Source organism: Fukomys damarensis, unplaced genomic scaffold (genome assembly GCF_012274545.1).
Source record: "Fukomys damarensis isolate Sample0158 unplaced genomic scaffold, DMR_v1.0_HiC HiC_scaffold_13, whole genome shotgun sequence".
In the NCBI taxonomy this organism is placed as follows: Eukaryota; Metazoa; Chordata; class Mammalia; order Rodentia; family Bathyergidae; genus Fukomys; species Fukomys damarensis.
The window spans coordinates 35429912-35443375 of NW_022900925.1; the positions used below are offsets into that span (position 1 = coordinate 35429912).

At 47.1% G+C, this 13464-nt stretch overlaps 1 protein-coding gene across 1 annotated transcript in view; it reads right to left on the reverse strand.

The window, feature by feature from the left end:
• Nucleotides 1-809: 809 nt before the first annotated feature.
• Npepps (aminopeptidase puromycin sensitive) overlaps nucleotides 810-13464 on the reverse strand; it is a 78187-nt gene continuing 65532 nt past the window's right edge. Inside the window, exons 16-23 of the mRNA XM_033763117.1 lie at nucleotides 12123-12257; nucleotides 10566-10785; nucleotides 5457-5599; nucleotides 5079-5135; nucleotides 2118-2225; nucleotides 1587-1742; nucleotides 1050-1097; nucleotides 810-977 (exon numbers count right to left, since the gene is read on the reverse strand). Of these exons, the coding sequence (XP_033619008.1) occupies nucleotides 810-977; nucleotides 1050-1097; nucleotides 1587-1742; nucleotides 2118-2225; nucleotides 5079-5135; nucleotides 5457-5599; nucleotides 10566-10785; nucleotides 12123-12257 (1035 nt within the window). The remainder of the gene's footprint in view (nucleotides 978-1049; nucleotides 1098-1586; nucleotides 1743-2117; nucleotides 2226-5078; nucleotides 5136-5456; nucleotides 5600-10565; nucleotides 10786-12122; nucleotides 12258-13464) is intronic.

Below are 13464 nucleotides of genomic sequence, written 5' to 3' on the forward strand. Positions count from 1 at the left end.
CCCCACGCACCGCGGCTGCCCAGAGATGAAGTCGAAAGGCACAGTGATGCCGAGAGGTTTAAACTGCCGAAGTAACCTAATAACAGCCCACAGTCTCTCATTTTTCACAGAATCAGACTGAGTTTAAGGTCTCACAGTGCTCAATTAAAAGTTGCATAATCCGTCTGCTAACAAAGGACACCTGGTTTCACGGAAAACAAAACCACTCTTAATCACCAGCCAGCGGGGTGACGGCTCCCCCGCGAGAGCCAGGCGTCACCGCGGGCGCAGAGAGTGATTCACTCCCCAGAGCGGCGCGCTCGGGTCGGGTCGGGTCGGGGTCGGGGCCTGACCTCCGGCGTGTACACCAACCTGGGGATTGTCCCAGACTTTCCTCCTCGGCACGACACAGAGGAGCACTCAGCAAACACCGCTGAATCAAAGATCAGCGCAATCGCCGCCACCGCCGCCACCGCCGCCCCACGCGAAGCTGCAGGGTCCCTCCCGCCCCGGCGTGAGCACCCCAGGCTCCGATCCCGGCCATGTCTGCTGCACAGAACCCCAGCGTCACGACAGCCGCGCGCACACGCACAGGACACGATGCAGAAGCCAAGCCTTCGACTGCTTCCGAAATCTTCCATGCGCTCCTACTATGGCTCAGCGTGAGCCAAGCTGGACCGGAGCGCTGAGACCTCCGAGGAGATGAAGTCAGAGCGACACGATGGAGACCGTCAGGGCTAAGCGACCAGGCCCAGAGGGCGCCGGGACATGGGGGGTCAAGGGAAGGGGACGAGAGCCCTGTCAACCTGCTCTCCAGCCGCCCAGGGTACTCAGTCCAGACAACCGCCTTCCGGACTGCAGGGCGGGGCCGGGCAGAGCCACACGCGGGGCAGCTCACTTAAGGCTTCATTTTTCCAACCAAATTTCAACACCCTCGAAGAGGATCCCAACTCTGAATTCCCCAGACGCTGAAGATCGCAATCTAAGCCACCTCTTGTCTAAGAAAAAGCAAGGGGACACCACTTGTGTGCACTTACTGCAAAGTGTGACGTGGACAGTGCCTCCCTTACCTTAACCTCGCCGGCCATTTTATCCACTGCAAATCCTTCCACTGATAGCTGAGGAAACAAAGGTTTTGAACGGTAAGTGAAGTGAAAAGAAACCGAGAATAAGCTTCCATTTACCCCGAAAAGCAATCATTCTGTTCTCTCGCAAACCTGGATGATTACAGAGGGTGTGGTAAAGAGGATGCAGAAGGCTTCGAACACAACCAAGAGTATCTGAGGAGACCTCTTTTGTTTGTGGCAGTGGTGACTAAACCCAGAGCCTCAGGGACGCTATGCAAGGGCTCTGCCGGGAGACACCGCCCTAGCCTGGCTTTATTTTGAGACAGGGTCTTGCTAAACTGCCCACGCTGGCCGCGAACTTGCAATGCTCCTGCCTCAGCTTCCCTCGTAGCTGGGATTACAGGAGTGCACCACCACGCCTGGCAACACGGGCAAGAGCTTCAAAGCCAAAGCCCACAACCCACAGGCCCGGTGAATCACGGATATAGCCCAAGAACGTCCAAGATCAGCAAGCTACGCAAAATAAAAATGCCCCCACACCTTTATTAGCCTGGATATTAAGAATCCTCCTTGGTATCGATTATAAAGTTCTTCCCAATTGTCCTTAATGAATTTCCAAGCAGCTTTCCTCCCGTGCTTGCTGCCTCCAGCGACTCCACCGATTACTGACACGGTGTCCTGTGGACGTACCTCTTCCTAGAAAGAGAGACAGAACTAAAAATCCAGCGTACTGAAATCATCTTCTGGTGCCGGAAAATGCAACCGGCAATGCGGTCACTTCACTGAGGATGCGCGTTCTGCGCCCAGCAGCGAGGAGAGCAAGTAACCTAAAGCCCAGCCGGAGAGTACGCGAGACAGGCGTGCGTGGTACCGAGCATGCAGAGGAGGAGACGGGACAGGAAGCAGGCAGAGGGAAGGTCGCCTCGGCCCGCCCCTCAGTACAGCCTGGGAGAACAGCCTGGGAGCAGAGCCTTAGTCCAGGCAAAGCAGACCGGGAAGACACCCAGTGAAGGTGTCTGCCAGGGACGCTGGGCACCAACTCCCTCTACAGGCAGCTTCCTCGGGACTTACTGAAAGTGCAAACGTGAGGACTTTTTGGATCAGTTCAGGCATAAGAGTAGCCCCGAGGACTCTTTCAATGCGGTTTTTCTCTTCTTGCATATCTGCTTGTTTGTGAAGCTACAAGGGGAAAAGACAGAGACGAGGACAGTTAAAGCTGTCCGCTGGGAGCTCCGCACAGCGCAAACTTCTCTTCCAGTACAGGGAAGCTTCTCCTTGGCGCCCTCACTGGGGAAAGCTAGCAGGACACTCCATTAAAGATAATGGTAGCTGGGCGTGGCAGCACTCAGAAGGCTGAGGCAGGAGGATTACAAGTCAGAACTTGGACTGGGCCACTTAGCAAGACTGTCTCAAAAAATAAAATAAAATGAAGTGGGCTGCAGATGTGTCTCAGTGGGAAGGCCCTGGGTTCAATTCCCAGTTAAACCCACGAGGATGGCTGTCAGGCACTGACTGCCGACACAGTGTTCCAGATCTAGGCACTCACAAGATGAACACTGGGCACCGGTTCTCAGCAGCTTTAGTATTAATATCTAAGAAGTAAATCTGTCATGGGCAAATTCTTTACATAACCGGTATCTGGCTAATGTTCTGTTAAGAGTTGAACAAACTAATAATTAGTAATCTTATTTATGCCATTAAGGGCATCAATTTAATTCATAAGAATGTGAAAACTAAACATCTAAATGTTCAACAACTGATTATTGTAATTACTTACCTTTTTTTTGGTACCGGGGATCGAACTCAGGTCCTTGTGCTTTCGAGGCAGATGGTGGAACCACTGAGCTAAATCCCCAGCCCAAAAATGTGCATTATGAAAGTTACAAGCCGGGCACAGTGGTGCATGCCTGTAATCCCAGGCATGCCTCGGGAGGCTGAGGCAGGAGGACTGCTGTGAGTTCAAACCTGGGCTACATAGTGAGTTCTAGGTCAGCCTCAACTACATAGTGAGATCCTGTCTCAAAAAACAAACAAACAAACAAACAAAAAACAAACCAAACCAAAAAAAGAAAGTTACATTTTAGGGCTGGAAATTTAGCTCAGTGGTTCTACTGCCTGCTTCGCAAGTGCAAGGTCCCAAGTTTGATCCCCGGTACCAAAAAAATAAGAGAGTTATATTTTAAAAATATTTCAAGGCAGGCATGGCGGTGCATGCAATAATCCCAGGACTTGGGAGGCTGAGGCAGGCCAGCCTGAACTGCATAGAAGATCCTATCTCAAAAAAAGCTCCACTAGATGGCACTGTACCCCAACATTTAAAGTCTCGTCTCATCCCGACATTTACCAAAAGAAAACAATCTTCATCCTTCACCATGTAATTTCTTGGAAGAACCCCGATTCCACCTTTTCCATAGTGATGCTAAATACTGAGAGCGCCCTTGTATTAAATGCAAAATCTCTTAACCACACACACCGGTATGAATTCTTCAAAGTGTGCCACGACATGAAAATGCCATCTCAGCCACAAAAATTTCACAACTTCTACTATGTCCCACACATTTGCAGAAAAGACTAAGAAACCACAGAGCAGCCCATTTTATATGCATTTCATTCCTATTAGTTACAGACCATTAAGAGTGTAAAGGGAGCCAGGCATGGTGGCAGACGACTGTAATCCCACAAACTATGGACGCTGAGGCGGGACGGTCACTGGGAGTTCAAGGCCAGTCTGAACTATATATATAGCAGGGACCTGTCTCAAAACACCAAAAAAAGAAACCCATGCATGACATGGGTATAGTGATATACTTTGAGCAATAGTTTCCTAAAGTTTATGTTTTTCTATACATCCCAATTTTATTTTAATTTAAGTAACACTTAAGAACCTTAGGGACTTGGCCCTAGGTGTGGATCTTTTATTTTTTCCCCCTCAGTACTGGGAATCAAACTCAGGACCTGCACTTGTCAGGGCGCCACTTAGCTATATCCCTGACACAGGGTGGATCTTTTAATAAGTAGATTTTATAGGTCTGACAGATGATTTGGGTATTAGGCTCAATTATCTGATGACAGGTAGGCTGGGTCTCCAGACAGACAAGTAACTTCCTTATAGACTGGCCATAATGGACAGGCACTAGAGACAGCACTTGTTCCACAGTATTACTGTTAATTCAAACTTTCATGAGGTAGGAGGATCACAAATTTGAGCCCAGCCTGGGAATAGTGACTTAGGAGGACTTTTGTCAAAATAAAAAAATACAAGGGCTAGGGATTTAGCTCAGTGGTTCCGGCGCCGGCCTTGCAAGTACAAGGTCATGAGTTTGAAACCTGTTACCAATAAATTAATAAAATAAATCAATGTTTAAAATAGAAAAGGGGGTGGGATTACAGCTATTGTGAATGCCTTGGGGTCAATCCCTACTACTGCAAAACAGAACAAACCTTTAAATAGGTTGCTACCATTATAAAGACATACAAAGTTTTCTCTGTATTTTGCCTAGGCTTGAGTTAAACATAGGCCAATTATCCTGAGGAGATGAGAGGGGCTACGAGGGCGAGTTTATTTCCTCTTCATTTATGAGGGACCCAGCACAGCTCAAAACCCGAGACAAATGATCATGCCTCTGTGCCCCAACTCCTTTGGAAGCAGGGCCTCGTGCGCGCCAGCCCAGAGCTCCACCTCGGAGCTCCGTTCCCTGGCTTTTTCTGAGAGAGAGGACCTCGCCAAGTTGTCCAGGCTGGCCTTGAATTTACAATCTCCCTCACTTCAGCCTCTTGCGAAGTTGGGATTACAGGGGTGTACCACTGTACCCGCTTTTCTGGCGCTGGGGATGGCACCTAGGTCTTTGCACATGCCAGCTAAGCACTGTACCAATGAGCTACACCCACAGCTCCTATAGTTTCTCATATTTGCATGGCTGCAATATGCATGTATTTCATTTGCCAGAAGATTTTTCAATACCATTTAAAGCTACACTCTGTGTCCGTCGTGTTCAAAGTCAGGAAAAGGGGACCAGTTCCACACCTGCTCACCTTCAGCATGACATCTAAGGTAGCTCCGTCACCATGCTTCAAAACAGTCAGATAAACCTACAAGAGAACAGAGGAACAGAGGTCATTTCAGTCCATGAGTCTTGTTTCAGATATTCTAACGTAAGACAAGACAGAGCAAGCAGGTGAAACGATAACTGTAAGAGCCGCATGTACAAGTACAGCCTGCACAGACCCCCACAAGAAGCCAGAGCCTCGAGAGCCCCGGGGGCGAGGATGCGTGGTGACAGAGCTCACGGCTGTGACAGCCCCCGCAAGCCATGTCCTCCAGTGGAGCCAGACCTGGTTACTATTAAAGAAGCTCTGGCTCCACAGAGTGCAGCAGCGCCCAGAAGTCAAGGGACCGATGCCCAGACTTACAGGACTCCTCAGATCGGCAGAGAGAACCTGTTTTCCTTCCACATGGTCCTTAAACCGCCGTCGGGCTTCTTCTAACGTCGCCTTATGTCCTGCTTTTCCTAGTTTTCCCAGAACCAAGCCCCTTAGGAGTGCATCTAGATGACCTGATCAAGAAGTAGAAGACACAGGACTACTTAAAATGTGTGGTTAAGAATTTACCATTTGAATTTTTCTTGTTTTTTTTAGACAAGGTCTTGCTAGGTAGTTCGGGCTGGCCTTGAACTCACTGCAACCCTCCTGGCTCAGCCTCCTGAGTGCTAGGATTACAGGCATGCAACAACATGACTGACCTCAATATTTTATAATTGTGTTAAAGCAAACCTACAATCTGAACAAACACAATACCCTAATACTTGAGAGAAACTTGATTTGAGTTTACTGAGTCCTAAGAGGGAAGGGTGCACTAGACAGACCAGACCAGCAAACGACTTTGCTGACTTCATCACGGTCACACGTGTGATCTCCTACCCGGTGTGCTGGCACACGCCTGGCAACCTGGGAGGCTGAGGCAGAAGGACAGTGCGTTCAAGGCCAGACTGGGGTACACAGTGGGTTTAAGGCCAGCTTGACTTACACAGAGTTATCTGACTCACAACTCCAAACCCTTTGAAGTTCTTACACTCTCACCCTGGCTAGTTAATTACCCCATGAAAGATTACGTGAGAGCAAGGTGACGTCTTGCAGAGATGACTCAAAGTCCAGAAGCCCGCACACATGGGCCTACGTACGCACGTAAAAAGGCATTCAACATCACTGTCATTAGGGAGACGGGGATGCAAACCACCGCGAGACAGCACTTCACGCCCATAACACAGCTGTAATCAGGTCAGACAATGGCAAGTGCGGGCAAGGGTACGGGGGCGCTGGGGCTCTCGGCTCTGCCAGGAGGAGCGCGAGGTGCTGTGGGCACTGAGAAGAGCAGTTTGGGCCTATCGCATGATCTAGCAATTTCACTCTCAGTGTTTACTCAAGAGAAATGAAAGCATGCGTCACACCAAACGCAAACGTTCCTAGAATAATTCACTATCGCCAAAACGTGGGGCCAACCCAAGTGCCATGGACTGATACAGGAAATGTGCTGTGTGGAATGCTACGCTACCGCAGAAAGCGATGGACACTGCTAGACGCACAGCACGGTGCACTGGGAAAACGTGAAAGGAGCCAGGCACAAAGACACGCGCTGCACAACCCCATCTACATGAAGTGTCCGGGACAAGCAAACCAGGAGACGGATCCGAGGGTCCCAGGAAGAGAGTGACTGCCAGTGGGCACACGGCCCCGAAACTGTGCTCAGCTGAGACGGGGGATGGCTGCACAGCCTCCTGAGCATATGCAGAGCCGCCGAACCAACCGTGCGCTCGGAAAGACTCATCACATGGCGTGTGGATCTCACCTCGCAAAAGTATTAGTACAGCAATCTGATGGGTCACAATAGTACAGGTAAATAAAACGCACTACGACCACACGATGACATACTATTTGGCAATAACAAGGAATAACCAACCTGGATGTCTCTCAAAAGCATTATATTGACTGAGAGAAGCCAGGTGTGAGAACAGAACCCACATCCCTTGATTTCATTCACCACGTGGGAAAGCTGTGGAGGGTGGGGCGCACAGGCGCAGAGACTCAGCAGGAAGCCCGGGTTTCTGGGGAATGGAACTGTGTGCATTTGTCAAAAGTCACTCAACTGGAACACTGAAATTATGCATTTTGCTATATTTAAATCATAACTCAGTAGAAGATAAGTTTAGGAAAATTGACTGGGAGAGCAAGATTCGTAGACGGTATTCTGACATTTACTGTAAGAAGCAATTTATAACCACTTTTTGTTGTGGTGGTGGTGGTGCTTCTTGGCAGTACTGTGGATGAACTCATGGCCTTAAAACTGAGCTACATCCACAGCTCTTCTTTATTTTTTTATTCTGAGCCAGGGTATCTCTACATTGCTAAACTGCCCAGGTTGGGCTTGTACTTGCAATTTTCCTGCATCAGCCTTCCAGAGTATAGGGATGACAATCATGTGCCACCACACCCGGCTACAACTGGGTCTTGTACTAACTCTGGTGCTGACTTGCTGTGTGATGCAAAGCATGTTTTAGTATTTTATTCTCACATCTGCACAGCTGGAAAACTAGAGGCATTTTCCCTAGATCTTTTGTTGGTACCAGGAATTGAGCTCTGGTCCTTGTGCTTGTGAGGCAGGCAGCAGAACCACTGTGCTAAATCCCCAGCCCCAGGATCACTTTTGAGTTCAAAAGATTTCGCATGTTCTCATCATGAGAGAGCAGCATGACGCCCCAGATCCCGGCACTGGCACTCTCCTGGCCCATCTCTGAGGACCCACAGTCCTGTCAGCAGCCACCCCTACTGTGTGCCCCTGCACCCTGCTCACTCACTGAGACTCCAGCAACAACCCTGCTCCACTTCCTCACAACACATTTTTTATTTTTTTAAAATACACACTTAAAATATCATCACATTATTTTTACTGGAAAAAATGGGACACAATCTTCCACTTCATAGCTGGGCAAGATGTTGCACACCTATAATCCCAGCACTATGGGAGGCTGAGGCAGGAGGATTCCAAATTTGAGCCCAGCCTGGGCAACTTAACGACTTAGACCATGCCTCAAAATGAAAAATAAAAAAGGAGTGGGGATGTGGCACAGTGTGAAGACCTTGGGGTCAACCTCCAATACTGAAAAAAACAAAAACTTTTAATTTTTTTTTTTTTTTTTTTTTTTTTTTTTTTTTTTTTTTTTTTTTTTTTTTTTTTTTTTTTTTTTTTTTTTTTTTTTTTTTTTTTTTTTTTTTTTTTTTTTTTTTTTTTTTTTTTTTTTTTTTTTTTTTTTTTTTTTTTTTTTTTTTTTTTTTTTTTTGGTGGTACTGGGGATCGAACTCAGGCCCTTGGGCTCCCAAGGCAGATAGCGGAACCACTAAGCAAAATCCCCTGCTCAATAATTTCTATCTTTTTTTTTTTGGTACTGGGGATTGAACTTGGGTCCTTGTGCTTTCAAGGCAGGCAGCAGCGCCACTGAGCTAAATCCCTGGCAAAAACAAAAACTCTAAAAAAAAAAACACTTCTAGGGCCGGGGATTTAGCTCAGTGGTTCCACTGCCAGTTTCGCAAGCGTAAAGTTCCAAGTTCAATCCCTGGTACCAAAAACCAAACAAAACACTTCTAATTAAAAAAAAAAGGAATTCCTTCCGTGACCCCACATCACTCAGGTTACGCCCCTTTCTCTAACCCCCTCTTAGCAAACCCCTTTCATGAGTTTGTACAGGCGCTGTCCCCACTCCCCCCCACCATGGAAGCCCACGTGGTCCCCAGCACACAGGACCTCTGAAACACGCCCTTCCTTGACTCAGAGCAGCACCGCACAGCCCTGACAGGTCACTGTCCCTCACACGACCACCACCCCGGGCCCCGGGACCCCTCTCCTCCAGGCCCTCCTGACTCACCCGGCAGTCAGCCTCCTTCCCACTCTTCCTGTTCTAAGTCCTGGGATCCAGATCTCAGAACTCGCTTTCCGACCTATACACCCTGAGTCAGTGATGACGAACCTTTCAGAGTTTTCAACGACCAATAGCCGGACGTGGTGTGTGAGCCGCAGGCTCCCTTCCACTGCTCTCGGTGGTCTCCCAAACGTACATCCTGCCTGCCTGGGTATCTCAAATGACAAATTACTGCGCCCCAAACAAACTCCTGCTCACCTCGCCCCCAGAGTGCTCTGCGGCAGTCTCCGATGACCTCTGCACCAGTCTGCCGCCAAATGTGCACAAAACTCACTGCCTGTCCGTGCCGGTGCGAGCAGCGCCAAGGCGGTTATGGAGAAGAGCCTGCGCCAGCCCTGCACACCCGATCGAGCTCCTCGGCCCACAGCCCTACAGGCTCTCCTACCCGCAAATGCGAAAGTGAGACCCTCCCCGGAGTCCAATCTGCTTCCCGTGTCCCTTGCTCCTCGTTCACTCGCACCGACCGAGCCAGTCCTGTCCCTTTATGTCTGCTACTCACTTCCCCGACACCCTCACACCTCACACCTCACACCCACAGATCGCCTTCTCAGTGATGGTTTCCCCACCCACTTTTTATAACATCCACAGTGGCCTCGCCCTCCTCACTTAGCTGCGGCTTCATTTCTCTTTAGGATACCTGCCGACCCAGCACAAGGTACACGGTAACCAACCTAGTGCCCCCTCCTGCACTGCCATCCTGTAGGACGGCTGCATAAATACTGTGGGATCAATGAACCAGACGGGGTGACAGCCACTGCTACCCTTACTCCGAAGGCTCCCACATTAAGATTTGTCAGGACAAAGAGCACCTTTAGTTATTAGCAGACAGTAAGAGCAATTACACTGAAAGCCTTCAAATCACCACTCTCAACATTTAAACAACATCACAAAGAGAAAACACACGACTACAGAAATAATCATGGGAGAGAAACACACAGAAAGCAAGTAATTTCCTTCATTTAGAAAGTAAGTCCCTGTGTCTCTTAGCACTTTGCAAGATGCCTGGTATTCACAGTAACATAAACATAAGGTGCCTGCTGTTTATGTAACCTAAACCATTTGAAATTCCCTTCTACTTTTCTGGAGTATAAATGGACCTTTGGAACTCTAGAAGATCTTTATTTCCAGCACTGCACACAAACCCTATTTAGCCAGGAGCATACATAAGCACTGCTATTTCTATGTGGCGACCCGTGTAAGTTTCCCTGCAGGGTCAGACTCACATCTTCATTTCCGGCTAGGTGAACACACAGTAACACCCAGTGGTACACAAAGACTCCCTTGTGCGCTTTGGGAGCACTCGGGACTGGGCCCCGGCCTCACACATGCCAGGGAAGAGCTCTATCACTGGGTGGGCTAAGTCCCAGCCTAATTAAACCATTAACTACAGATGAAGAGAAAAGCACCAACTCCTAATTGACTCTTTGTTTACTTTTTTTTTTTTGGTACCAGGGATCGAACTCAGATCCTTGAACTTGTGAGGCAGGCAGTGGCACCACTGGGCTAAATTACAGGCTCAGAACTGACTCTCTGAAATCAGTACATTCATTACCTTCTCCAGGCTTGGGGTCCCAGCCCAGTCTCTCCCCTATAGGTGAAAAGACGTCTTTCACAAACTCCTGGATTTCCTCATAGAAGTCTGTGTGGGACAAGAGGGTTGAGAGAATCCCCAGGTTACAGCTCAGGTCGCTCCACACAGTATAATTGGGCTCATTCACAAAAGCCTCCATGACTTTTAGAACCTCTACAGTGCTAATGATTCCAGCTCGAGCCTGGGATAGGAAAAAACACAAATTAACCTCGTCTTCGAACAAAACCAAGCAAGCAAGCATGTTATTTTCAGCATTATCTACTGCTAATAACTTTCTGGTTTAAGGAAATGAGACTAGAAATTAACATCTGAAGAATGCTATTAGAATAAAAATGCTATTATGATATCATCTCTTATTTCTTTGCTATTTATAAAATAACTTAAAAAATGACACTATGCTCCCTTAACTAGGGAACAACAACAAACCAGTTAATTTCTTCTTCCTACTCAGGTTCTCAGGCCTTGCTTGGCTTTGTTTTTGTTTTCATACTTTCTGCAAAAATAGTTGAGGCTTTGCTTCTTGACAGAGGCTCTTTCAAAGTTGGACCTGCAAACTGTGATAACTTCAGTTCTCCCTGACTCATTTCTAAAAGAGCACAAACTGGAAGGAGCCTCAGATTCAGGGTCCTGTCAGCATTAGAGAACTAAGTTCCCAGAAAGAAAGAGCCTGCGCTCCGGAGATGGGTCTCACTCGCGAGCAGCTCAGCAGAGCGGCTTGGGTGCATCAGTGCTGTTCTGTGATTACACAGAGGGGTCCAAAACCAGTGACTGCAGAGGGCAGGTAGGATTTCAAATCCAATTTAAAGGAAAACTAGGAGGAACAATTTCATCATTGTCAAAGACATCCAAAAAGTGCCTAGCCTGTGTTGGAGTCATAACAAGTACAGACTTATTTTTTGTTTGTTTGTTTGTTTTGAGACAGAGTCTTGTTATATGGTTCAGGCCGACCTTGAACTCACTATGTATTCCAGGCTGACCTGGAACTCATGGTGATCCTCCTGCCTCAGCCTCCTAAAGGCTGGGTTTACAGGTGTGTGCCACCACGCCTGGCACGAGCACATAATTCTAATTGCTCTCTAAATCCTTTATGAAACAAAGCCAAATACAAATATTAATTTTGAAACTTATCTTCTATAGTTTGAGTAATAGCAGAACGTTAAAAAAATTCTAGCTTTCCCAGCAAAGTACAACTATTACTTTAGAGGAACATAAAATCACTCTGAATTGTATAAAAAATGTATCAGTAGGGAAATTTCCCCAAAGCTCATATCTGTGTCTATTGAAATGAAAGAACTTAACTAAAGATAGTTAGCAAAAACCCCCCAAAAAACTAGCTTAGGTGTAGTGAAACCTGTTTCTGGCAAATTACACAGGTTCCATCTTAGTTAAGCAATAATTTGTCATCTGTGCTCGATCCAAAGGAAGAGCCGTATTCTAATGAGGTTTCAGATACTCCAGGAAAAGCAAGACCCTTTAATCAACAAAATCCATTGGCTCACTGAAGCCAGAGATGCTCACCAAGGAGAAGAGGTCGTTCTGTAACCCCAGACGGTCCACGGGGGGCAGGGAAAGGTCCCGAATGCCTGGTAACAAGCTTTCCAGCATGGCGGAGCTATACTGGGTCCGGTAGAACCCAACCGTTCCGAGGTTTAACTGAAAAGATAACCAACAGGCATTCTGACAGACTTCCGATTTATTTTCTAAATCAGGCCTTTATATATGTAAAATGAATTCTGGTTTTACATACATCTGGATGAAAACAACACATGCTGTTCACGCTAACAGACAGGAATTAATACACACAGCGCGTAGGGTAGAAAACAGACACTTGCGATAGTGTGCCAAGGAGTGGGACAGGGAGAAGAGCACCAGGGAAGGGAAAACATGACGAGGCTTCTAGCCCTACCCGGGAGAGCGGCTTCAGGATCACAGATATTTACATGTCTGAAGCAAATGAACAGTAGCATCTCGGAGCCTAGAGCCCCGACACACTAACAACTGTCTGATTCTGAATTTTAATCTTCAGGAAGAATCATATTTTTCTAATTAAGTTTCAGACACTCCAGGCAAAACGAGGTCCTTTAAGCAACAAATTCCATCATGTTACTTGGGTGAAAGATGCAGTAAGGGCAGATTCATCTGACTCCTGGAGTGAGAGGGTGGCAATTATTCCCCATAGGCTATTGACAAACAACCAAAAAATAGTTAAAAAAATATTTATGTGTGTGACTAGTAGCAAAGTAATAAGATATAAATACTTTACTACTTATATACAATTATTTCCATACATAAAACCACTCCATATTTCTAACAACTATTATTTTATTGATCCCCTTAACTTTTACCATAGGCATACATAACACTTTTATTTACTTATACGCATAATGGACACAACTTTCTTTTCACTTACAAGAAATTTTTACTGTTTATTTATTTTTTTGAGACAGGGTCTTGCTATATATAGTTCGGGCCAGCCTTGAACTCACAATGCAGCCCAAGCTGGCCTTAAACTCACAGCGATCCTCCTGCCTGAGCCTCCCAAGCCCTGGGGTCACAGAGGTGCTCCACCATGGCTGGCTTACAAGAAACTTCTCATTTTACCACTTAATCTTCCAGATCATTCTTTTTTTTTGTTTCTTTCTAATAGTGGGGAACAAACTCAGGACCTTGCACATGAAAGGCAAGCATTGTGCCACTGAGCTAAATCCCGGCTCCACATTCTTTTCTTCTGAGACAGGGTCCTGCTATGTAGCTCAGGCTGGCCTTCAACTCCTGGTGATCCTCCTGTCTCATCCTCCTAAGTGCTGGGATTACAGGCATGTGTCACCATGCCCAGGTCCAAATCATAATTTGACATAAT